At 41.3% G+C, this 25675-nt stretch overlaps 1 protein-coding gene across 8 annotated transcripts in view; it reads left to right on the top strand.

Moving 5' to 3' along the window:
* Nucleotides 1–24652, top strand: part of LOC121276881 (terminal uridylyltransferase 7-like) — a 96924-nt gene extending 72272 nt beyond the window's left edge. For 2 of the 8 annotated variants that reach the window (XM_041185490.1, XM_041185485.1), the window contains 5 exons: nt 10785–10900; nt 19893–20254; nt 20517–20587; nt 20796–20838; nt 23443–24652. In XM_041185490.1, coding sequence (XP_041041424.1) covers nt 10785–10900; nt 19893–20254; nt 20517–20587; nt 20796–20838; nt 23443–23498 — 648 coding nt within the window. In that variant the 3' untranslated portion in view covers nt 23499–24652. The other 6 variants (XM_041185486.1, XM_041185487.1, XM_041185489.1 and 3 more) reach the window with 6 other exon arrangements.
* The last annotated feature ends 1023 nt before the right edge of the window (nt 24653–25675 follow it).

Below are 25675 nucleotides of genomic sequence, written 5' to 3'. Positions count from 1 at the left end.
CTTTTTTGAAATGAAACATGCTGTTATAATTCTAACAAAGCATTTCTAGCTCATATTGTAGGAAATTAAGAATTTTAGGTCAGTAAAGTCCACTATACCTATCCCTTTTTAATGATCAACCTGGCTATAAAACTTGTGATTGTGTCCCTTATTTCTGCATGAACACAACTTTTTGTCTCTTAATATACTATCTGGTTCATTGGCCTTCCTTGGTAACCTACAGCACAAATCGTTTAGACATTCAAAGAAAACATTCTGCTTCACTACTTATTTCTCACATCTTAATTTTCAATTGGTGTCCTCTGATATGCCACCACCCTTTCATCATTGAGCAGCAAGAGACTAGTGAAGTATAAAAGGCCAAGAGTGTGTGTAGTTTAGCCTTAGTAAGAGTTCAGCTTTTGAGGGAATTCAGCCTTGAGGTACAGTGGCCCAAAATGATAAGAGGGTTTAAAGACACTTAAATTGTTGCATTAGTTCTAGTGAACTTTTCAGAGAAAACAGTTTAATATGGGGGAACAACTGAAGCAGTATCTGCATGATGTAGGAAGCTTTGTGTATCCATGATGACTACACATGCCAGAACTGCCCCTTACTGTCTTCACTGAAGCTTAAGATTTCTGAGCTTGAAAAACAGCTGCCATTGCGCCATCACTTACCGGAGGCTGAAAGGTTCCTGAAGATTGTCATCATGCAAATGGTGATCAGATAGAAAGAGGATGCGAGAGGCAATGCAGGGGTACCTCTGAGCATGTTGAACAGACAAATGGATGTATGGTATGAAATACCTGTGATCTTGATCACTTTGAGGAAGGCAACCGTGAGCAAACCACAATGCAATATAGCAACATAGCACAATATAGCAAGTGGTTGTCAAAGAGATACGGAATGAACTGTGGAAACACAAGAAAAATGGGGATGCCATAGTTTTGGACTGGCATTTTCCTAGTCTTAGCTCAGAGTTCCAAATAATGTGTTTTCTCCAGATTACAGGTTGTGATATTTTGGAGAAGCTGCAGAAATCTTGGCGAGGGAAAGAGAGTAACCAAAGGATGTGGTTCATGTAGAAACATGAAAGGGAATAGAATTCGGATCCTGTAAAATGAGATTGATTAAAGAGTAGGGCTTCAAGGGTAATAATCTCTGGATTATTCCCAGTGCTACAAGATGGTCAGTACAGGAATTATAAGATAACAAAGGTAAAGTTGTGACTGCAGACATAAACCCAGAGTTTTTCAGAAATGATGGAGCTCACATAGATCTTGAACAAAGCTACCCACAAACATATAGCTGTCTCTGTGATGTGGATCTCATTTTCACCAACATTAATTTGAATTTTTGCCAAGTCAAGAGTGTCTCCAGGTGTCCAGTAACAGTGATGTAATTAAGCAGGGTAAGCAGTCAGATTGAAGTATTCTTAGACATCGAGCCAGGATTTTAAAAACACTTATTATCTGATATTTTTTAATCATTTTACAAAGAGAGAAATAAAGATTGTGATATACTCATTTAAGACAGAAACTGAAATATCATAAACTTCTAAAAAAAATACAAAAAGAATTGTTAAAAAAATACTTGTCTTTTTCTATGACAGATTTGACATTTCACAAATATAAAATTCATTTGTCAGGGCTAGAAGTTTTCAGCAGTAAAATGATGAAGTTTGTACCCCATTTAAAAATCCAGTTACATCTCATATAATATTGGTTAACTGTTTTGAGAAGGCTTTACAAGACCAATAGCATGAAAATGGAAGTTTTCATCAATGCAGTGATTTCTAATTCATTGCAGTCCACTGGGACTTCAACACAACGCCCTATGGAAAAGCATAGAATTACTGAGAGCAGTTTCTGAATTTCTGCATTTAATTGTGCATTTGTGGACTCCAGAGGTTTCTGTTAGTTTCAGAGGAGTAATGATGCCAAACACTGACAGTTCCACTGTCATTACTACAGCAGAACCTGGGCCCAGCATAGTAGAAGTTCAGATTCCTGGGACATTGAAACCATTGGTTGAGCATGCATGGCCTGTACAGGATAGGTGGACTTCATCAGAGCAGAGCTATGACCAATTTCCTTACTGGTGATACCATGGGAGGTGGTTAAACTAAAATGGTAGGAGGTGGGGAAAAGTAAAATGAGGACACAACAATAAAAGCAAAAGGAGCAAATGGTATATGATAGTTATCAAAAATAGTTGAGAGAGAGATAGAGCTTAAAAAGTAAGGTAATCAAAAAATTGAAATCAAGATTGAGTGGTTCATATTTAAATGCAAATTTAAAACAAAATTGGAGAATCAGAATCATTAGTAACAACAGAGAAGAATGCTTAGCAATTATAACAGAGACTTGGGCTGGGATTTTCCATGCCCACTGGCATCAGGTGTGTTCGGTGGCGTGAGTGGACAATAAGGCGCTATCGGTTTTGCGGTGGCATGAAACCAGTTTGCGATTGTCCACTCAGCAGTCACGTTTCCCACCATCGGATATCGGGAGATTCATTGTAATACATCTGCCTATCATTATTAGGCCAGCCCGCAGGAATCCCACCACCTGGATCGTCCATTTCACAACAGCATATATAAGGTGTGCACTTGGGCTGCACTTCGCTCGGGACTTCAAGGTTAGTTTGCCTGTCTTACTTCAGGAAGCACTTGAAATCATCAGCATCAGACTTCACAGACAGCACCACATCACTTTTAGGGGGGCTCACGGCAGGTCTCTACCTACCACATCAGCCATTAGGGGAGGCAATGGCGCAGTGGTATTGTCGCTGAACTAGTAATCCAGAAACCAGGGTAATGCTCTGGGGACTCGGGTTAGAATCCCGCCATGGCAGATGGTGGAATTTGAATTCAGTAAAAAGCTGGAATTAAAAGTCTAATGATGACCACGAAACCCTTGTTAATTGTTGTAAAAACCCATCTGGTTCACTAATGTCCTATAGGGAAGGAAGTCTGCTGTCCTTACCTGGTCTGTCCTTACATGCTGGCTTACGTGTGACTCCAGACCCACAGCAATGTGGTTGACTCTTAAATGTCCTCTGAACAAGGGCAGTTAGGGATGGGCAATGAATGCAGGCCTAGCCAGCAACACCCAGATCCCATGAATGAATTTAAAAAAAATATGCGGGTGGCTTTTCAATGGCTGCAAGGCTAGGAGGAAAAGCAGCCTCAAATAAGGAACAAGGGTGTAGGACGAGGGCTGAACTGGGGAAGAAGGGTATCCCAGGGTATTTGTGAGGGCTCATATTGATCTATGCAAGTGGCCTCAAGATTGTAAGAGTTGAGGAGGCAATCTATAGAGGAGATGAGGCCAGATGGACATGTGAGGCTATGTGAGAGAGAATGGGGGTGATGTCCCTTGAGCTGGTAGTGAGTGCGATGCCAGTGAATGTGCAATGGGCTTGACTGTGTGAATTTAGAGTGATGAGATGGTTGCCATACCCTGGCTGCCTTGATGAGATCATTCATCCATTATCTACATTGGATGACCAACCTCTTCTGTGCAGCATTGGCACTGATCACTGCCTACCAAGCCAGAGTGGTAATGTTGCTGCCCCTCCTGCGGCCAGAACGGGGATAGAGGACATCACAGTGGGCCTCCACGGCACCCAAAAGGCACTTGAGGGCTGCAGTGTTCTTGCCTTTCAGTGCCAAATCTCCTTTGCAGCAGTCCTGGGCTGGAAGCACTGAGTGAGGCTGTACTTTAAATGTGGTGCCTGGTGTGATGAAACAGCGAGGTGAAGGCGTGACAGGTGAATTGAAGCCCATCCGCTATCGAAATGGCATTTTTCCCAGGAATGCATCATGAACGTGGCTGGATTGGAGGCAATACCATGTGAAAAGCCGCCATTGTGACTGGTGGAAAAAACAATGTTTTACTGCTACCACACTTGGTGCGAATCTGGGACAATTCCGCCCTTGGTTTGGACCTGTGTGAGAATTTAATATTTGTGGTTCAAGCATTTCAAGGAGACATATGAGAGAGAAAAGAATGTGATGCAGCAGCATTAAGATTCTTTCACAATACTTGAATACACAAATGTTCTCAGGAGGTTGAAATTTGTCGTCAGACGATAAGTGTTACATTTAAGGCCATATTTAATTTCCCACACTTGATTTCCCAACAAGATATGTTACATAGGCATAATTTCACAGTTCATATGTTCCAAAACATAACTTTTATGCTTAGGAATTGATATTTTAACTGTAGAAAATAGGGGTATCTGGTTGAGAAACTGATAAAAGCAGCCCTACTTTAAATGCAATTCAAAGAAGATATGAGTTATTACACTTCAAAAATTAGGGCCATGCTGACTTAAGAAGTTAACAGCTAGAAAGGTGAGATCATAAACAGCAGGCGGGCTTACATAGCTAGAGAACGTGGAGATACCGCATCTGCAGTTTTTCCGGTAAAGGATAAGTTATTAACGTGCTTTCCCAGAATTAAGGAAAGCTTTAGAATTAAAAGGTAGTTAATTTGCATTTCTACCTGGGAACAGGCCATGTGCATCACATTGCCATTGAGATGGGTGGAACTTAGAAAGATTCTTTGTTTTTTGAGTTTGTTTTTGCGGATTCAGTTAGTATATAGCCAGCAGGCAAGACTGAATAATATTTGGAAGAGCAGCTAAGAGACTATGTCAGCTTTGGGCCTTATGTAGCTTGTAACTCCTTGGAAGTCAAGAGATAAAGCCAGACCTACAGCTGAAGTAGAGTAAATGCTACATCTATCATCCATGACGTAGCCTGTGAATGGGAGCTGGTGCTCAGTATAAGACAAAGTTGGAAATGGGAAAACGACCAGAAGATTTGTTTAGCTGAAAGGAAAAAAATCTACAATAATCCTCTCAATAAAAGGCAGATAACCTTGTTGCAGTTGAAATTCTGGAAATAATCAGCTTGGTTGTGGTTTGAAACAATAGCAGTGGGTTATTGGAACTCAAGGGTGTTTTCTGATGTTTTAAGCCACTCTGCAGGAGTTGCAGGGAGTTGCGTGCTGCAACTGTGGAATCCAGAGTCTTGAGGTCAGTGAAGAAAATGGAGGGCCATTTAGCTAAAAGCTAATGCTAGGACCCCCATGAAATCTTGTACCTTGTCAAAGCGGTGGTATTGTCACTGGACTAGTTTTGCAGAGACCCAAGGTAATCCTCTGGGGACCCAGGTTCGAATTCCACCGTGGTGAAATTTGAATCCAACAAAAATCTGGAGTTAGAAGTCTGATGATGACCACAAAACCATTGCTGATTGTTGTAAAAACCCATCTCGTCCACTAATGTCCTTTAGGGAAGAAAATCTGCTGTCCTTACGTGGTCTGGCCTACATGTGACTCCAAACCCATAGCAATGTGGTTGACTCTTAAAAATGCCCTCTAAACAAGGGCAATCAGGGTTGAGTAATAATTGCTGGCTTAGCCACCAACCCCCCCCATCCCATGAATGAATAAAAAAAAAATAGCTGGAACACTGAAGAGAAATTGGTGAATTCCGGAGACCGGCAATATCCTGGTTGGTCCCAGGAAAAGTGAATGAACCTTAGTTTGTTTTTGCTTTTTTAAAAAAGTGACATCTTGTGATGGAGTGCTGTTGATTAAACAAGGTGTTCAGATTTCTTTCTAAATGTTAACTAACCCTAATAGAATTGTAACGAATAAAAGATGGACCATCTCCTTAGGTAGCAGCATAAATAGCTATGTGATGATGGGGCTCGCATGGCAAATAAACAACCCTCCAATGACTAGACTTATAGCTAACACAAACGAACTGGTTGTGATTATCAGAATCCACACATCACAACCCTGGGTGACCTTCAAAATGTCAGTGATGAGAAACTGTACAATGGTGGTGCCATTGAAGATCAATGGGAGATAACTGAGCTATCTCTTGTTCAAGATGGCCAATACCCATCCAATCTTAATGTTAACCAGTAAGAAAAAAGCAAAAAACTGCAGAGGCTAGAAATCCAAAAATGTTAGCCAGGTTCTGCTGTAGGCTGGTACAGACTGTTTTATTATCATAAGAGTTGTGAATGGAATGAAACACTTTGAAATCATCAGCAAACGGTCCCACTCCTGAACGCATGATAGGAGGGAAAGCTATTAATGAAGCACCTGAGTTTTGTTGGGTCAGCGATGCTGTTGTGAAGAGCTTCCCAGTAATGCCCTAGGGCTGTGATGATTGACTTCTGATAACCATACCCATCTTCCTGTATGTCAGCTATGACTGCAGTGGAAAGCTTTTTCTTTGATTCCATTGACCTCTGGCTCAATGGAATGCTATCAAAACATACTGAATCAAATGTCTCCATCATAATTGCCAGGCGAGAGTCATTTGACCTACTGTAATCATATAATCAGAAAAAAAATTGGCTTTGCCTCTCCACTCCACGTCAGGTCATTTAACTGATGTTTAAACTATTCCAGGGCTTTCACCTCCATTATTTTTTTATTCATTCAAGGGATGTGGACTTCACTGACTAAGCCAGCATTTATTGCCCATCCCTAATTGCCCTTGAAAAGGTGGTGATGAGCTGCCGCTTTGAAGTGCTGCAGACCATGTGGTGTAGGTACATCCACAGTGCTGTTAGGAAGGGAGTTCCAGGATTTTGACCTAGTGACAGTGAAGGAACGGCGATGTATTTCCAAGTCAGGATGGTGAATGGCTTGGAGGGGAACTTCCAGGTGGTGGTGTGGGTCGTGGGTTTGGAAGGTGCTATCTAAGGAGCCTTGGTGAGTTTCTGTAGTGTATCCTGTATATGGTACGCACTGCTGCTACTGTGTGTCGATGGTGGAGGGAGTGAATGTTTGTGGATGGGGTGCCAATCAGGCGGCTTGCTTTGTCCTGGATGGTGTCAAGCTTCTTGAGTGTTGAAGCTGCACTCATCCAGGCAAGTGGAGAGTATTCCATCACACTCCTGACTTGTGCCTTGTAGATGGTGGATAGGCTTGGGGGTGAGTTACTCACTGCAGGATTCCTAGCCTCCGACCTGCTCTTGTAGCCACAGTATTTATATGGCGAGTCCAGTTCAGTTTCCAGACAATGGTAACTCCCCCCAGGATGTTGATAGTGAAGATTCAGCGATGGTAATGCCATTGAATGTCAAGGGGCAATGGTTAGATTCTCCCTTATTGGAGATGGTCATTACCTGGCACTTGTGTAGTGCGAATGTTACTTGTCATTTGTCAGCTCAAGCCTGGATATTGTCTAGGTCTTACTGCATTTGGACATGGACTGCTTCAGTATCTGAGAAGTCGCAAATGATGCAATCATCAGCAAACATCCCCACTTCTGTCGTTATGATGGAGGGAAGGTCATTGATGAAGCAGCTGAAGATTTTTGATCCTAGGACACTACCCTGAGGAACTCCTGCAGTAATGTCCTGGAGCTGAGATGACTAACCTCCAACAACCACAACCATCTTCCTTTGTGCTAGGCGTGACTCCAATCAGCACAGGGTTTTCCCCTTGATTCCCATTGACTGCAGTTTTGCTAGAGCTCCTTGATGCCACACTCGGTCAAATGCTGTTTTGATGTTAAGGGCAGTCATTCTCACCTCACCTTGGGAGTTCAGCTCTTTTGTCCATGTTTGAACCAAGGCTGTAATGAGGTCAGGAGCTGAGTGGCCCTGGTGGAACCCAAATTGAGTGTCAGTGAGCATATTATTGCTAAGCAAGTGTTGCCTGATAGCACCGTTGATGACCCCTTCCATCACTTTACTGATGATGGAGAGTAGACTGATGGGGCAGTAATTGGTCAGGTTGGATTTGTCCTGCTTATTGTGGACAGGACATACCTGGGCAATTTTCCACATTGCTGGGTAGATGCCAGTGTTGTAGCTGTACTGGAGCAGCTTGGCTAGGAGCGCAGCAAGTTCTGGAGCACAAGTCTTCAGTACTATTGCCAGAATATCGTCAGGGCCCATAGTCTTTGCACTATCCAGTGCCTTCAGCCATTTCTTGATATCATGTGGAATGAATTGAATTGGCTGAAACTGACATCCGTGATGCTGGGGACCTTTGGAGGAGGCCGAAATGGACCATCCAGTCGGCATTTCTGGCTGAAGATTGTTGCAAGTGCTTCAGCCTTATCTTTTCACTGACGTGCTGGGCTCATCAATGAGGATGGGGATATTTGTGAAGTCTCCTCCTCCAGTGAGTTGTTTAATTGTCCACCACCATTCACAACTGGATGTGGCAGGACTACAGAGCTTTGATCTGATCCATTGGTTCTGGAATCACTTAGCTCTGTCTATTGCTTGCTGCTTATGCTGGTTGGCACATAAGTAGTCCTGTGTTGTAACTTCACCGTGTTGACACCTCATTTTTTTGGTATATCTGGTGCTGCTCCTGGCTTGCCGTCCTGCACTCTTCATTGAACCAGGGTTGATTCCCTGGCTTGATGGTCAAGGTAGAGTGGGCAATATGCCAGGCCATGAGGTTACAGATTGTGGTTGACTACAATTCTGCTGCTGCTGCTGATGGCCCACAGCACCTCATGTTTGCCCAGTCTTGAGTTGCTAGATCTGATTGAAATCTATCCCATTTAGCTCCTGGTAGTGCTACACAACACGATGGAGGGTATCCCCAATGTGAAGACAAGGACTGTACAGTGGTCAATCCTACCAATACTGCCATGGACAGATGCATCTGCATCAGGCAGGTTGGTGAGGATGAGATCAAGTATGTTTTTCCCTCTTGTTGGTTCCCTCACCACCTGCCACAAATCCAGCTTAGTAGTTACGTCCTTTAGGACTCGACCAACTCGGTCAGTAATGGTGTTACCTAGTCACTATTGGTGATGGACATTGAAGTTCCTCACCCAGAGTACATTCTGTGCCCTGGTCACCGTCAGTGCTTCCTCCAAGTGGTGTTCAACATGGAGGAGTACAAAACAAAAACAGAATTACCTGGAAAAACTCAGCAGGTCTGGCAGCATCGGCGGAGAAGAAAAGAGTTGACGTTTCGAGTCCTCATGACCCTTCGACAGTACAGCTTCATCAGCTGCGGGGTGCAGTACATGGTAATTAACAGGAGTTTTCTTGTCCATGTTTGACCTGATGCCAAGAGACTTTATAGGGTCCACAGTCAATGTTGATGACTCCCGGGGCAACAACCTCCCAACTGTACACCACTCTATGCAAAAGTCCATTCCTAGTGTTGCTTGTTTTTTGTGTGAAGAACAAATTCATATCTGCCTTAATTTTGCCTCTACCTACACTTTCCTGCTGCCGCCAAGTCTGCCTTTACTTGGTGACAGATTTAAACTGCCTCTTCTAGTACCTTCACCAACAACAACTTCGGGATTTCAGCATTCTTCTGTGCATGTTTGAACCCCCAAATTTATTGTCAGTTTCAGTGGCGCAATGATGGCGAATGCTGAGCATTTTGCCATTGTTACCACAGCAAAATTTGGGCCATTGATAATAATAATCGTAAAACCAACCCTTAAAGTGTACCCTACTCATAACTTCTTTATAGCTGGAAAGGCCCCGTTTGTGCCTTCTCTCTGTTCCCTGTTTTTAATACTGTTCTGAAACTAGTACTATGCTCTAATCCCATGGTTTTTAACCTTATCTATTAATTGCTGATGTGGAACTTTATCCAAAACCTTTGGAAAATTAAGTATATGACTTTAATTGACATGTGGACAGAGGAAATGCAATAAATTTCAGAAGAAACTCCACAGGTTAGCTGAGCATGACCTTTCCTGAGTCCACCCTACTATCTTTTAACAAGTTATGCTTTTCCATTAATTACTTACTGGATCTCCCAAATCATTCTTAAAGACTTCGTGTAAAATGCTGTTAAACTCACTGATCTCTAATTTCCAAGTATGACTGTCGATACCTTAGAACCAAAGAATGGTTACAGCACTAAAGAATTCATTCAGCCTATCGAGTCCGCGCCAAATCTTTGCAAGAGCAATTCAGCTAGTCCCACTCCACACCCTGTAACCCTTACAATCTTTTATCTCCAAGTGCTTATCCCTTTAGAAAGCTACAATTGAATCTGACTTCACCACCCCCTCAGGCAGTGCATTACACATCCTTCTCAGTCACATAAAAACATTGTTTACTCACGTCACCTCTCATTCTTTTGCCTTTAAGTAGTGGGATCAGCCACTTAGCAATCTTCAAGATTCTTTCAATTTACTAAAATTATAAAAATGCCAGGTAAAGCAATCTCCCAAATGGGTTAAGGCTTCAAAAGCTGCAAGGGTTCCTTTTAAGAGAGAAAGTCTTCATTACAGAACCAAATCTTGAGAGGTTTCTACAAACGCCACACTCAGAAGGCCATCACCAATACCTGCTCAGCTCTGATACAGTCAGGCCACTGACTCTGTGATTTAAAAAAAAGTTGATTGAATGATACATTTTGTTTAATTAATCCAAAGCAGGGAATTAGTAGGGTCGAGGAAGAAGCTCAACTCTCCTGCACTCATGTCTTTGATCAGTCACCTTTATTAAATATTTTTTATATTGTATCCTCTTCAGGATTGCAAGAGAATAGTTAAGTGTCTTCCCAGATGTGGGTGTAGTATTCAAGTCTTACACAGGCTTAAGCTTTAAAGAAAATTTTTGATGGGAAATATTTTTGGCACTAAAGAACCTATCTGATGCATAAGTAATGGCAGACAGAAGGATAACTTTGAAATTTTCGGTTCATTATGTAAAATTATAAGGAATTTCATCTTGGTTTGAACAAGAAAATGTTACCAAAATTACTGTCAGTTGTGCAGATGCAATGATTGTTATTGTGTATAACTTATTGTTTTTTTAATTGAAGGAGTATTTCTTTGATCCAGAAATTCTGACTGAGGGGAAGTTAGCTCCAAATGACAGATGCTGTAGAATTTGTGGGAAAATTGGTCATTTTATGAAAGACTGCCCCATACGGAGAAGGTAAGAGGGAAACATCTTGCTTCCTCGACAGTGGAAACAGCTTAAGTGCACATAGGTTATAAAAGTACTTTTTTTCAGAACCCTAATTCTTCTATCATTAGCTCAATTTTATAACTTATGGTTCGTCATATAAATGAAAGAATTTCACAGTAAAAAGAGGGGGTCATTTGTCCTAGCATGCTTCTGCTGGGACTTAGTCATATTCCATGGTTTTTCACCATATCATATCCTTTTCTTAAATATTAATTTTCCATTTTAATTCTTCCACCACCAATAATTTTAGTAGGGCATTCTATCTCTGAACAACCGTCTTGTGTTTCAAAAAAGGCTGTTTTCTTCATTTTTCGGCAATGATTTTAAACTCTTTACTTCAGCTTTGGTAAGTTGTTTTCCCTATTTCGCTTATTTTTGTAATGCATTCTCGGGGTGTGGGTGTCAATAGCATGGATAGCATTTATGGCCCGTTGCTTGTTCTGGGTCAGTTTGTTGAACAGATAGCAGTTTACTACAAGTGGGTAGTTTGCTCGGTCTCTTCTGAGGGCAATTAAGAGCCAACTGAAGGATTGGAGTCACATGTAGGCCAGATTGTACGGATGATTTGGTTCCTTTCCTAATGTAAGTTAGCGAAGCAGTTGTGCTTTTCAAGAATCCAGTTGCTCCAAGGTCAGTTTTACTGATACTCACTTTTCATTTAGAGATTTGTTTTTTTTTTAAAAACTGAATTGAAATTTTCAAACTGCTGTGGTGGCAGTTGAATTTGTATACTCTGGATTATTAGACCAGGCATCCAAATTACTAGTATGGAAACATAACCACTACATTGCTATACGCTCCATAATTTTGAATATCTCACTCAGATCTCCATTAATCTACCTATTCTGATAATAAGAGCACAAATATCGCCAGTCCCGCCCGTAGCTAAAACCTTTCATTTCTTGTGTGCTAGTGAATCTCTTCCTTGTATACTCCATGACCGTGACACCCTTTTAAAGGAGGATACAAAAGTGGATACAGTATTCTAACTAGAGCCCCACCAGGAATTTATTATTTGAATTCTGGACTGAATTGTTAGTGAACGATTTTGGAAAATAAGAATCTAAGTGGGTTGGTGAAACAAAGTAAGCTAGGAGTATTACTATACACAAAATACTATTAAGTTGCACCACAAACCCGTGAGGCCATAACAAAAGTTTATTTCCAGCAGGATTGAATTAAAAAGTAGAGAAGTTATGCTAAACATGTATTGAACCATGCATGGACTACACTTGAGTACTGTATACAGCTCAGGTCTCATTTATATAAAGATTATTGAGGCACAGAGAGGGTGCAATAAAATTTACAGGATGAAACTAGAACTGAGATTACATCTCTCGGGCAAGGATGAACAGCCAGAATCTCTTTTCTCTTAAAAAGAGAAGGATGAGGGGTGACCTAATAGAGATCTTTAAATTGATGAAAGGTTTTGATACAGTGATATGTGTTCACACTTGTGGGGAAGAGAAAAACATGGATGCCATCAATATAAGGCAGTCATTTAAAAAATCAAGTAGGGGATTCAGAAGAAACTTCTTTACCCATAGAATATTGTGAATATGGAATTGTCAACCACAAGGAGGAGCTGAGACGAATAGTATAGATGCATTTAAGGGGAAACTAAGTAAGCATGTGAGGGAAAAAGGAATAGAGCATGCTTGTCCAACCCGTGGCCCCTGAAGCCATTCTATGTGGCCCCAGAGCCACTGTTCAAAATGCTGATGAAACAGGCAAGTGAAGTTGAAGATTTCAACAAGGAGCTACTCCTCCAATCACAGGCCATTCCTTCCCTGCATTTGTTGCTAATAAGCTCACTGGTGAGGGGCTGCTCCATTCAGCTCCGCCACCTCCATCACTACCTCTTCCTCGCCATTGATCTTGTCCCTATTCTCCATATTGATCATGTTTCAGTACCACTGGTTGTAAAAAGTCAGGCAGCAGCGCAGATCACTGGCCAGCTGCTCTAATGCTGAAGTCTTTCTTTAAGAAGCCCATGTCAGTGTGCAGAAAAGCAGACTGACAGTGCTGGAAGGGAAGGATACAGCAAAACCAGGAGTGGCCACACAGACATCTTATACCAAGTGTGCACCAGTATTGGAGATCCAGGCAGCTGTGATCTCAGCCACATCACTCTCTGTTTCTGTGTCTATGTGTACAATTTAACATGTGGAAATTCTCCATATCTTGTCAGTGATGTCACCTGTGTAATTTCACTTTGCCCAAAATATTCAGAAGTGGAACAAAAACATGTACATACCTTAATGGATTTTCATTTTGCAAATGGGCATTTCAGCCCATGAAATACTTGGAATATTGTGTGAGAGAGAGAGAGAAAGCACGCGAGTGAGTGTGTGTGAGAGAGCGAGTGAGTTTGTGCAAAAGTGAGTGTGTGAGAGAGAGAGCTAGTATGTGTGAGAGAGAGAGCTAGTATGTGTGAGAGAGAGAGCTAGTATGTGTGAGAGAGAGAGCTAGTATGTGTGAGAGAGAGAGCTAGTATGTGTGAGAGAGAGAGCTAGTATGTGTGAGAGAGAGAGCTAGTATGTGTGAGAGAGAGAGCTAGTATGTGTGAGAGAGAGAGCTAGTATGTGTGAGAGAGAGAGCTAGTATGTGTGAGAGAGAGAGCTAGTGTGTGTGTGAGAGAGAGAGCTAGTGTGTGTGTGAGAGAGAGAGCTAGTGTGTGTGTGAGAGAGAGAGCTAGTGTGTGTGTGAGAGAGAGAGCTAGTGTGTGTGTGAGAGAGAGAGCTAGTGTGTGTGTGAGAGAGAGAGCTAGTGTGTGTGTGAGAGAGAGAGCTAGTGTGTGTGTGAGAGAGAGAGCTAGTGTGTGTGTGAGAGAGAGAGCTAGTGTGTGTGTGAGAGAGAGAGCTAGTGTGTGAGAGAGAGAGAGCTAGTGTGTGAGAGAGAGAGAGAGCTAGTGTGTGAGAGAGAGAGAGAGCTAGTGTGTGAGAGAGAGAGAGACCTAGTGTGTGTGAGAGAGAGAGAGCTAGTGTGTGTGAGAGAGAGAGAGCTAGTGTGTGTGAGAGAGAGAGAGCTAGTGTGTGTGAGAGAGAGAGAGCTAGTGTGTGTGAGAGAGAGAGAGCTAGTGTGTGTGAGAGAGAGAGAGCTAGTGTGTGTGAGAGAGAGAGAGCTAGTGTGTGTGAGAGAGAGAGAGCTAGTGTGTGTGAGAGAGAGAGAGCTAGTGTGTGTGAGAGAGAGAGAGCTAGTGTGTGTGAGAGAGAGAGAGCTAGTGTGTGTGAGAGAGAGAGAGCTAGTGTGTGTGAGAGAGAGAGAGCTAGTGTGTGTGAGAGAGAGAGAGCTAGTGTGTGTGAGAGAGAGAGAGCTAGTGTGTGTGAGAGAGAGAGAGCTAGTGCGTGTGAGAGAGAGAGCTAGTGTGTGTGAGAGAGAGAGAGCTAGTGCGTGTGAGAGAGAGAGAGCTAGTGTGTGTGAGAGAGAGAGCTAGTGTGTGTGAGAGAGAGAGAGAGCTAGTGTGTGTGAGAGAGAGAGAGCTAGTGTGTGTGAGAGAGAGAGAGCTAGTGCGTGTGAGAGAGAGAGAGCTAGTGAGTGTGAGAGAGAGAGAGCTAGTGTGTGTGAGAGAGAGAGAGCTAGTGTGTGTGAGAGAGAGAGAGCTAGTGTGTGTGAGAGAGAGAGAGCTAGTGTGTGTGAGAGAGAGAGAGCTAGTGTGTGTGAGAGAGAGAGAGCTAGTGTGTGTGTGAGAGAGAGAGAGCTAGTGTGTGTGAGAGAGAGAGAGCTAGTGTGTGTGAGAGAGAGAGAGCTAGTGTGTGTGAGAGAGAGAGAGCTAGTGTGTGTGAGAGAGAGAGAGCTAGTGTGTGTGAGAGAGAGAGAGCTAGTGTGTGTGAGAGAGAGAGAGCTAGTGTGTGTGAGAGAGAGAGAGCTAGTGTGTGTGAGAGAGAGAGAGCTAGTGTGTGTGAGAGAGAGAGAGCTAGTGTGTGTGAGAGAGAGAGAGCTAGTGTGTGTGAGAGAGAGAGAGCTAGTGTGTGTGAGAGAGAGAGAGCTAGTGTGTGTGAGAGAGAGAGAGCTAGTGTGTGTGAGAGAGAGAGAGCTAGTGTGTGTGAGAGAGAGAGAGCTAGTGTGTGTGAGAGAGAGAGAGCTAGTGTGTGTGAGAGAGAGAGAGCTAGTGTGTGTGAGAGAGAGAGAGCTAGTGTGTGTGAGAGAGAGAGAGCTAGTGTGTGTGAGAGAGAGAGAGCTAGTGTGTGTGAGAGAGAGAGAGCTAGTGTGTGTGAGAGAGAGAGAGCTAGTGTGTGTGAGAGAGAGAGAGCTAGTGTGTGTGAGAGAGAGAGAGCTAGTGTGTGTGAGAGAGAGAGAGCTAGTGTGTGTGAGAGAGAGAGAGCTAGTGTGTGTGAGAGAGAGAGAGCTAGTGTGTGTGAGAGAGAGAGAGCTAGTGTGTGTGAGAGAGAGAGAGCTAGTGTGTGTGAGAGAGAGAGAGCTAGTGTGTGTGAGAGAGAGAGAGCTAGTGTGTGTGAGAGAGAGAGAGCTAGTGTGTGTGAGAGAGAGAGAGCTAGTGTGTGTGAGAGAGAGAGAGCTAGTGTGTGTGAGAGAGAGAGAGCTAGTGTGTGTGAGAGAGAGAGAGCTAGTGTGTGTGAGAGAGAGAGAGCTAGTGTGTGTGAGAGAGAGAGAGCTAGTGTGTGTGTGAGAGAGAGAGCTAGTGTGTGTGAGAGAGAGAGAGCTAGTGTGTGTGAGAGAGAGAGAGCTAGTGTGTGTGTGAGAGAGAGAGAGCTGTGTGTGTGTGAGAGAGAGAGAGCTGTGTGTGTGTGAGAGAGAGAGAGCTAGTGTGTGTGAGAGAGAGAGAGCTAGTGTGTGTGAGAGAGAGAGAGAGCTAGTGTGTGTGAGAGAGAGAGAGCTAGTGTGTGTGAGAGAGAGAGAGCTAGTGTGTGTGAGAGAGAGAGAGAGCTAGTGTGTGTGAGAGAGAGAGAGAGCTAGTGTGTGTGAGAGAGAGAGAGAGCTAGTGTGTGTGAGAGAGAGAGAGAGCTAGTGTGTGAGAGAGAGAGAGCTAGTGTGTGAGAGAGAGAGAGAGCTAGTGTGTGAGAGAGAGAGAGAGCTAGTGTGTGAGAGAGAGAGAGAGCTAGTGTGTGTGAGAGAGAGAGAGAGCTAGTGTGTGTGAGAGAGAGAGAGCTAGTGTGTGAGAGAGAGAGAGAGCTAGTGTGTGTGAGAGAGAGAGAGCTAGTGTGTGTGAGAGAGAGAGAGCTAGTGTGTGTGAGAGAGAGAGAGCTAGTGTGTGTGAGAGAGAGAGAGCTAGTGTGTAAGAGAGAGAGAGAGCTAGTGTGTGAGAGAGAGAGAGAGCTAGTGTGTGAGAGAGAGAGAGAGCTAGTGTGTGAGAGAGAGAGAGAGCTAGTGTGTGTGTGTGAGAGAGAGAGAGCTAGTGTGTGTGTGTGAGAGAGAGAGAGCTAGTGTGTGTGTGTGAGAGAGAGAGAGCTAGTGTGTGTGTGTGTGTGAGAGAGAGCGAGCTAGTGTGTGTGAGAGAGATAGAGAGCTAGTGTGTGTGTGAGAGAGAGAGTCCATTCCACCAATTGTCTGACCTCTTGAAATCTATCTCTGTTCTTTTGATTAATCCCTAAAAACTGATCAAATCTAGCTTCTGAGTACAGCTCGAGATACACATACTAAATCATATACTTCATCAACAGGGACAGCTGTGCATGCGTGGGCAGACGTAAGGTGATGCACGTGCGCAAATGGGTGCATGTGCAAAGGTGCTTTCACATCAACAATGTAAAAAAAATGTTTTGATGAAGTGCTGTATGAGTATATAAATTACTGTCTGTGGGTATCAAGGATAGGAGATGGTTTATTAACCAGCTAAATGGTAGATAGCTCTCCATGGAGGGATGGTGTGTGGCGCACAAGTGGAAGAGGTACTAAACGGGGTGTCCCAGTGGTCCATTCTCCTGTTTCTTGTATGCAACAATGTCTCAATGCAAAGTGGTTAAATTAGCAAACTGGTAAAAGGGATGTTGTAGAGGGACTTGTAGAGGAGAGCTAATCTTAAAAAGAGAGTTTATCAATGTTACCTGCTGGTCCAACGTGGAGCAAACGCAGTTCAATATGGTCAGGTACAAGTTACTGCATGTTGAAAGTAAAAATAGAAGTATGAGCTCAATAAGTGGAATGCAGCTTTTTAAAAAAAAAATTGAGAGAGCCCTAATGGTGTCTGTTGATTTGTTAATCATGAGATGCTGGGGTATATTATTAAATCAGTTGAGCATGTTAAATGTATAGTAATAAGTTCATTGAAGCTGTACAGCACTGTGGGTGTACCTGCACCATATGACTGCCAGCCTGGCTACAAAAGCAAAATACTGCAGATGCTGGAAAACTGAAATAAACAGAAGATGCTGCAAATACTCTGGAGGTTTTTTTTTTATTGTGGGCTTTGCTGTCTGGGCCAGCATTTATTGCCCATCCCTAGTAGCCCTTGAGAAGGTTGTGGTGAGCTACTTTCTTGAACCGCTGCAGTCATATGAAGCAGGTACACCCACAGTCCTGTTAGGAAGGGAGTTCCAGGATTTTGACCCAGCGACAGTGAAGGAACGGCAATATATTTCCAAGTCAGGATGGTGAGTGACATGGAGGGGAACTTCCAGGTGGTGGTGCTCCTATCTATCTGCTGCCCTTGCCCTTCTAGATGGTAGTGGTCGTGGGTTCAGAAGGTGCTGCCTAAGGAGCCTTGGTGAATTCCTGCAGTGCATCTTGTAGATGGTACACACTGCTACATCTGTGGAAAGAGATACAGAGTTAATGTTTCAGGTTGTTGATCTTTTATCAGTATCCTAGTTAGGTTGAAACCTGAAGTACTCTGCGAAATCTTGGTTACTACAAAGGCCCTAGATGCAGTAAGGAGAGGTGTAATAAGGCTGATCCTTAGTGTCAGAGGGAAGAGCTTTGTCATAGTAAGCTAGAAAGCTTCAGCTCCAAAGACCAACGTGTCAAAGGAAGTTTTTTTTTGATGCATGCAAGAAACAAAAAGTGATAGAAATTTATACCTGAAACAATTCCTCCAGATACCAGACAAGGCGGTGAAAGTTTAAGGTTGTGAGCAGCAAATTTAATTCTCACATTTAGAAGTTTCATGACTGGAGTAGTTTCCCAGGAAGAGAGGTACCAGCAGGATAATTTAGACTCATTTAAGAAATACTGAGGATAATTCTATCTTCTGGCAATAGATTGAATGGATGGATACAGGTCAGCTTCCTGATTGGTGGGATGCAATCAATAGATATGAAAATTAGGAAAGTTGTATAATGGGCGATCGCCCTGTTTACTTTATTGCCAAGAGTTAAAATTGCCTCCAGTTGATATTTAATGAGAATACCTTTAGTATTCTGGAAGGATCAGGTCATAAGGGCTTAGTTGTGGTCATAAAACTTTCCCTTAAAGTTAATGAAGTTTATCTTATCAGAACTCCAGTGCAATGTGTCAAAGTTGAAGCCAGAAAGGAATATACAAAACAAAATATATTTTTAACCACTTCATTCTTAGCACAGACATTTGGCTACTGGGAATGCACATCAAGAATTTGAGCAAATGCTTCCCACAATTTTCTGCCCATTAGTTTTGATGAATGGGAATTGTGGGGTACCTCCCACAACCCAAATCCACACCCCCTCCCAATTCCTGACATCTGCCGCTGTCATGAAAAGCTCTTTGCTGCTAGCACTGAAGAACAGAGTTTACACCATAAACTCTTGTCCTTTGTTTTTTGCAGTCCAGGTGCCTAAACTTCAAACATAGTTCCTGTTATGTAGCTGTTTCTAATTTAGCTCATAGAGCTAAAACTGCTCCCCTTCCTGCTCGCATCATCTCTCCTGCAGAAGATTATCATCTTTTGGTTTACAAATGATGTTGATGGAAGTGCTATCAGACATGAAAAGTGATCACTTCAGTGAGCTACCAGAGAATGTGGGATCCTACTTATCATGAGTGACTGCCTTTAGGAAAGAAGAGAAGAATAATTAGAGGAAAAGATACAAATGTTAACAAGAGTCCATCAATTAATTGCAGTTACAGTTATACCACTTTTCCCTAACTTTTTTTATTGGAAAAATCTGGATGAAGGATCAAGACTCATAGTAAAAGACAGTGAAGATTAAAAAGACGGGGGAAAAGATGCTAAAGAGGGAATGTCCTATCTCTACCTACCCATTCCATTTTTGAATGTTCATTGGTCTTAATTTTCATTGAAAGCTAAATGTTATAAATCACAATCATTCAATGCAGAAGGCGGCCTTGTGCCAGTGTGGATCTTTGAAAGAATTACCCAGTTAATCCCATTGCCCTGCTCTTTCTCCAAAGCCCTGAATAACCCCATTTTGAAAGTTATTTTTGAATTTGCTTTATTTACCCTTTTAGACATTATAACTTTCTGTACAAATAAGAATTCTCACCTCCCCTCTCAACCTTTTGCCAATTGTCTTAAGTCTAGGTCCTCTGATCACTGACCCTCTGCGAGTAGAAAGTTTCTCCTTATTTAATCTTATCAAAACCCCTCAATTTTGAATACAGCTCTTAACTCTCCCCATAACAGTCTCTGCTCTAAGGAGAACAATACCAGCTTATCTAGTCTCTTCATAAAATTAAAGTTTCTCATCCCTGATATGATTCTAGTAAAGCACCTCTATACCCTCTTCAATGGCTTGGCATTGGCTTAAATTGTGGTGACCAGAATTTGACACAAGCAAAGGGAAGCCCAATGGCATTGTATTTAGCTCCTGTCAGAAACTTCATATACTTTTGTCGCATCCCATCACCCTACCCAACCACTATAAGTTATTGAGATATAAAAGGAAAAAAATAAAATTGCATTAATGTTGCTGGTGGTTATTTGCCCTCAAAGGACTATTGTGTCTTTGTGTTGAGCAAAACCACCGATATTCTGACCCAGCACTACTAGCTTTCTGCTCTGAGTGCATTCAATTCAACAGTCGCAAGCTATCATTTCCTAACAACTCTTTGTTTAAAAATTTGTTAGCAGCAAAACCAGACGACAAAATCTCGATGATATTAGATCCAAATCGGTGTTCAATGATAAATTTCAAAGACCCTTTGAAACCAAAGCAAAAAGAAAGCTTGAAGACAAAGAATGCCCAAACAAGGAAGTGCCAAAGCTGCACGGACAAGGTTTAAAGGATATTCCAGTAAAAGAGGGTGAGGTATACTCAGAGAGTCGTCCATTAAGGAAATCTAAGGAAGACCAAGCAACAAATGAAATTCTCAGGGACAGAACTTCCAGGCAATATCCAGAACAAAGGAGGAAGCAGGAGGACAGAGATAAATGTTGCTTTATCTGTGGAAAGGAAGGTCATATCAAAAAAGAATGTCCTCGTCACAAAGGTACTGATTAGTTACTGTGGTTGAATTTTAGCTGTTGGTTATTAGGGGCCTAATTCAAATTTGTTGCCTTACGTTGTTGTTCTGTCATACAGCCCAAAGATGCAATAGCATTCAGTGGAATATTTTCTTTTTTGGTTTTGATTAGTAATCTGTGAGGAAAATTTGTATTCAAGACCTACCTTTAATTATAATGCTATTTTCCAGAATTTTTTTTTTGCTTAATGTATATCTTATAAGTTTTGTTTGTTCTGCTTTGCTGCAGGTGTAATGAGTGCTGAATTTGCCGCATCTTCAGCATCCAATGTTGGAAATGAGTACACCAAAGTAAATGTGGTAAGGGAGAGAATAAGTGCTGGGTAACAGACTAGAAATTTGCATTGATAACTTAGTGTCAGCTGTCTGATATCAAATAGTTGGGCGTTCAAAATTGTCAGCTTCTCAAGAGGAATATAAAGGGATTATGGGGGGAGAGGGAAGGAGGAGCTGTGCTTGAGCTTAATTTAGCTGGTTACTAATTTATATATTTTTACTTTCATCACAGAAGGAGAAGAGGAAACAAAAAGTATTCTTAAATTCTCAACAAGGTTTGGAAACTTCAAGTCTTTTATTATTTCTTTTATTCTTTAATGGGATCTGGGCTTCGCTGTCAAGGCCAGCATTTATTGCCCATCCCTAATGGCTCTTGAGAAGAATTGGCTTGTTTGGCCGTTTCAGTTAAGAGTCAATCACATTGCTGTGGGTCTGGAGTCGCATGTAGTCTAGACTGGCTAAGGATGGCAAATTTCCTTCCCTAAAGAACATTAGTGAACAAGATGCATTTTTATGAAAGTCAATGATAGTGTCTTGGTCATCATTACTAAGACTAACTTTCAACTCCAGATTAATTAATTGAAATTATTGTTTACTTAAATTCACCAACTGCCGTTGTGGGATTTGAACCCATGTCCCCAAAGCATTAACTTGAGCCTCTGGACAACAAGTCCTGTTATGGGTAGTATCAAATTGAAAGAAAATGCATACAATGGTGCAAAGATTAGTGGTAGGCTAGAAGAGTGGGAAAGTTTTGGAAACCAGCAAAGGATGACTTAAAAAATAATTAAGAGGTAGAAATTGGAGGAAGGGTTGAGCAGGTTGGCCTTTTGGAGTTTAGAAGAATGAGAAGTGATCTTATTGAAACATAAGATTCTGGGGCGGGCTTGACAAGGTACATGTTGAGACGATGTTTCCCCTCATGGGGGAAATCTTGAAATGGGGAGACAGTTTCAAATTAAGGGGTCTCCCATTTAAGACAGAGATGAGGAATTTCTCCGCTCTGAGGGTCGTTAGTGTTTGGACTTCCCTAGCGAGAAGTGGAGGCTGGGTCATGAATATATTCAACACAGAGTTAGACAGTTCTGAATGACAAAGGAGTCAAGGGTTATAGCGGGGAAGGAAGGAAAGTGAAATTATAGCCACAGTCAGATCAGCCATGATCTTATTGAATGGGGGAGCAGGCTTGATGGGCTGAATGGCCTACTCATATTCCTATTTCTTATGTTCAAATTATCCCCTGCCATTGACATGAACCCACATCTGCACCTGTAGATTCTCTCCCATCTAACTACATTCCCTCTCCAAGAAACCCTTCTCCCTTGACCCCATACCCATTAAACTGATAACCTAATTTTTTCTACTAGTCACCCAAGTTAAATGACATTTTAAGTGTCTCCCGCTTCTCAGGCAATGACCCAAGCCCATATCAGAACCATTGTCATCATTTCCCTCCTCGTTAAAGTAAGGATCAACTCCTCTGCTCTGGAAAAGTACCGCCCCACTTTAACATCCGTTTCTTGTCCAAAGTCCTTCAATGTGTTCGGTACCCATCTTTTCCGTAGCTTTGTTTGAACCTTTCTAATAAGGTTTCTATTCCTGCCACAGGATCAAATGGCCCTCACCAAAGTCAGAAATGCCATCCTGTGTGACTGTTCTTCCTCATCCTCCTCCTCAACTTCCCTGCAGCTTTTGACATGGTCGAGTTCTGTGCCACCACCTCCAGTTAAGCAGGACTACTCACTTTGATAAGCGCAAAATACTGCAGATGCTGGCAATATGAAACAAAAACAAAAATGCTGGAAAAACTCAGTAGGTCTGACAGCATCTGTGGAGAAAAAAAGAGTTAATGTTTTGAGTCCTTATGACTCTTCAGAGTTTCTTCTACTCACTTTGATTCTCCTTGTGCTTTTTTTAATGCGTAAAGTGCTATGTTAATGTAAGTTATTGATATGCTTGCATACAATATTTTATTTAGTATTTGTAGCAAAACCTGCGACAGTATTAATTGGCCAGTATAATTTAAGATTTTAGAACAGTGCTTCTGAATCTTTTTCCTCCACGGACCACTAGGTGGGGCAAAAAACCCTGCAGACCTCTGTTCTGTCATACTGCACCCGCTTTTACATACCACTACAAGAAAACTGATAAGAATTGATAGGAAGAATGGCACTGTTTTTGATGAGGTACCAATGAGGTGATGTCTGGTTCCAAGCTGGAGAGTTTCAGTCTCATGTTCAGCCAGTTCCTCCTCTGTGTTCAGCCCCACAAATGTTGAAAATCCGATCCTGCAGTTGTATGGTGTAATAGTATTAATGTGTTCCTTATAAATCTACATTGTTATTGATCAGGTTTATGATGACTTATGCTGTGCGCATGGGAGCCAGTCTAGTTATGCAACGTCACACAAGTGGGGATGAGGATTCTTAAGTCCTCAGCCATGGCATTGCGCGTCAATGACTTGCATTTTGGATCAGCTCGTAGACTTTAAGAAACACTGCTTTAGAAGGCAGAAAGAGCCCATTGCATTGTGTTTTCTAATGAGTTATATAAAGTATTCATCATGTGTAGCTGGTGTGTTTGGTTGCCATTGGATGGCTCCGGTTTGGTGCCTATGTTAGACAGAAGCTGGAACCCCATTCAAATGGAATCACTCTCAGACATCCCTTCTAGTCAACAGTGTCACCCAAGTCTTTGAGAGTAGGAAGTTTATTTTTTTTAACCTGTTCCCCACCCCACTTCATAAATGCTAGGGGCTGTATATAAAGATAGAGCAGTGCCCAGATTTTCCACATATTTGAGTAATCATTCTGATGTAATACTCATTTTCATGGTTTATTTGAAATTTCACACTTCTGTTGAAATAAATCTGTTTACAGGCCTTAGCAGTAAATTCTCAATAAGTTCTTCAGCTCGGGGAAGCTCTCCACATTGAAGGACCCAACTGGAATGAATTTCAAAGGAGGCTGAAAATATTTGATTTCAGTTTGATTCATGGTTGTAAACCATCACCTTTGTGCAAATCTTGTACAATTCTGACATGGTTAAGGCAATCCAGTAAATGTTTTATGCTTGTTCTTGAAGGAATAAAGTGATTTTATGTTCCATCAAAATATTGCCACAGTGGGATCCCTGTTCTTATTGAGTTTAAATGAGTAATGTTTTTAATTAGATCACATTTTTTGTTTAAAATGTTTTTTGTGTTGTGATATCAAGCGTAAATTTCAAGCCTTATTTTAATCATTTGACCAATCTGGTGGTTTTTTTTCTTTCCTGTAAATCAAATTATAACTTAGCAACTTTTGTTATTACCATTATTATGCAAGTGAAATAGATAAGAAGGTGGCACCTTAACTGTTAAATTATTTTAAAGCAATTAATGTAATAAAAAAGGCACATAGAAAGTTACATTTCTGTTCAATCTCCAGAATTTTATTTTGTCTCATTTTACAGTGCCATTCTTGTGTATTTATCGGGGGGAAAAGTTTGTACAAAAACTTGTCATATTTGATAAATTTATTAAAACACAAGGAAATATAACAACAGTGATTCAAAAGTTATTTAATTACTATAGATGTGAACAATAGAAGAAATGTATCATTGTTTCTAAACAATAAAATCAATCTTGGACATTGGTGATTTGGCAAAGCTAAATGGATGGATTCTATTTATTTACATTCATAGCTTGAATTTTCCATTAATTTACTTTGAACCACAAATTACATCCAAAAAGTTAATTAATTGAATTATTGTACTAGTGATATTTTTAAAATGTTTTTGAAAAAAAATACAACTAAGAAAATTATACAATGACATGTTTTATGTAATTCAGTGAAGTCACACATCAGGAGAAGGGAATCTTGAATATGCTTGATACTGTATGATTGTGTTATGTTGCTTTTGAATAAATGTATGTTTTTGAGGATTTACGACTCAAGTTGCCCACTGTTTAAAACAATGATGCTTGTATAAAAAACGTTGACCGATACCTTGTGTTTGTACATATGTGGTAAATATACATTCAAAATCTCTCAACTACTGTATGTAAAGTCATGTGGCAACGCAAATAAAATTCATAGAAAAACTTAACTGAGTTTCTAATTATGTGAAAAGGGTGAGGTCTGGCAATTTTTATTTGTCACAAACACTTAAGTACCTAAACTATTCTTATAAACAATTTGTACAGAAATGAGCAATGTCTAGTAATAAAATATTCCAGCTAAATTTTCTAAGGCTTTGGGAAGAAGTATTTCAGTCTAATGTTTCTGTACACAATGAATTTCAATTTTAAATTTTTCAAATTTATGAACATACAAACAGCTCGAGACAGAAATTTCCTTAAAACATAATATCCTGACTATTGCAGACCAATTAAGTCTACAGGTTATTAATTACACCATAGTCATTCTGCCTCTCTTTGGTGTAGTTCAGCTCTAATGGTTTTTTTTTATGAACTGCAGCAAAAATCAAAGTTGTTTGATATTGAGTTTAAAAAGCTTATTATTCATGCTTTTATTTATGTGGACTACAGATGCTATCGATGATAGTCACCTTGCTCATTATTAGCAGAACAATTGAGGATAGGTCCACAACAATTCAACATGCATCATAAGATGAAAGGTTATATCAGATATTAGGAATGGCCAGTAGTCTAATCGCCCAGTCCTTCAGGCGCTGCACTTTTAAATGATTCGAAACATTTTCCTATTGAATGTAATGGCAGGTTTTCAGTCCTCAATATTGATATTTATTAATTGGACTAGCTCAGGATGTAAGGGGGTAACATATTAGCATGGATAGAAGATTGGCTAGCCAACAGGAAACAGGGTAGCAATAAATGGGTATTTTTCTAGTTGGCGGGATGTAATGAGTGGTGTGCCATAGGATCATTGCTGGGGCCTCAACTTTTTACCATTTATATAAATGACTTGGATGAAGGGTCAGACTACATGGTTATTAAATTTGCTGACAACACATTGAAAATAGGAGCAGTAGTAGTCATTCAGCCCTTCAAGCCTGCTCCACCATTCAATATGATCATGGCTGATTCTCTATCTCAACGCTATAATCCTGTTCTCTTCTCCATACCATCTGACTGCTTTAGAGTCCAGA

Source organism: Carcharodon carcharias, chromosome 4 (assembly GCF_017639515.1).
Source record: "Carcharodon carcharias isolate sCarCar2 chromosome 4, sCarCar2.pri, whole genome shotgun sequence".
NCBI classification, from domain to species: Eukaryota; Metazoa; Chordata; class Chondrichthyes; order Lamniformes; family Lamnidae; genus Carcharodon; species Carcharodon carcharias.
The sequence above is the reverse complement of the archived record's forward strand: the minus strand, read 5'-3'. Positions and strand labels throughout refer to the sequence as shown.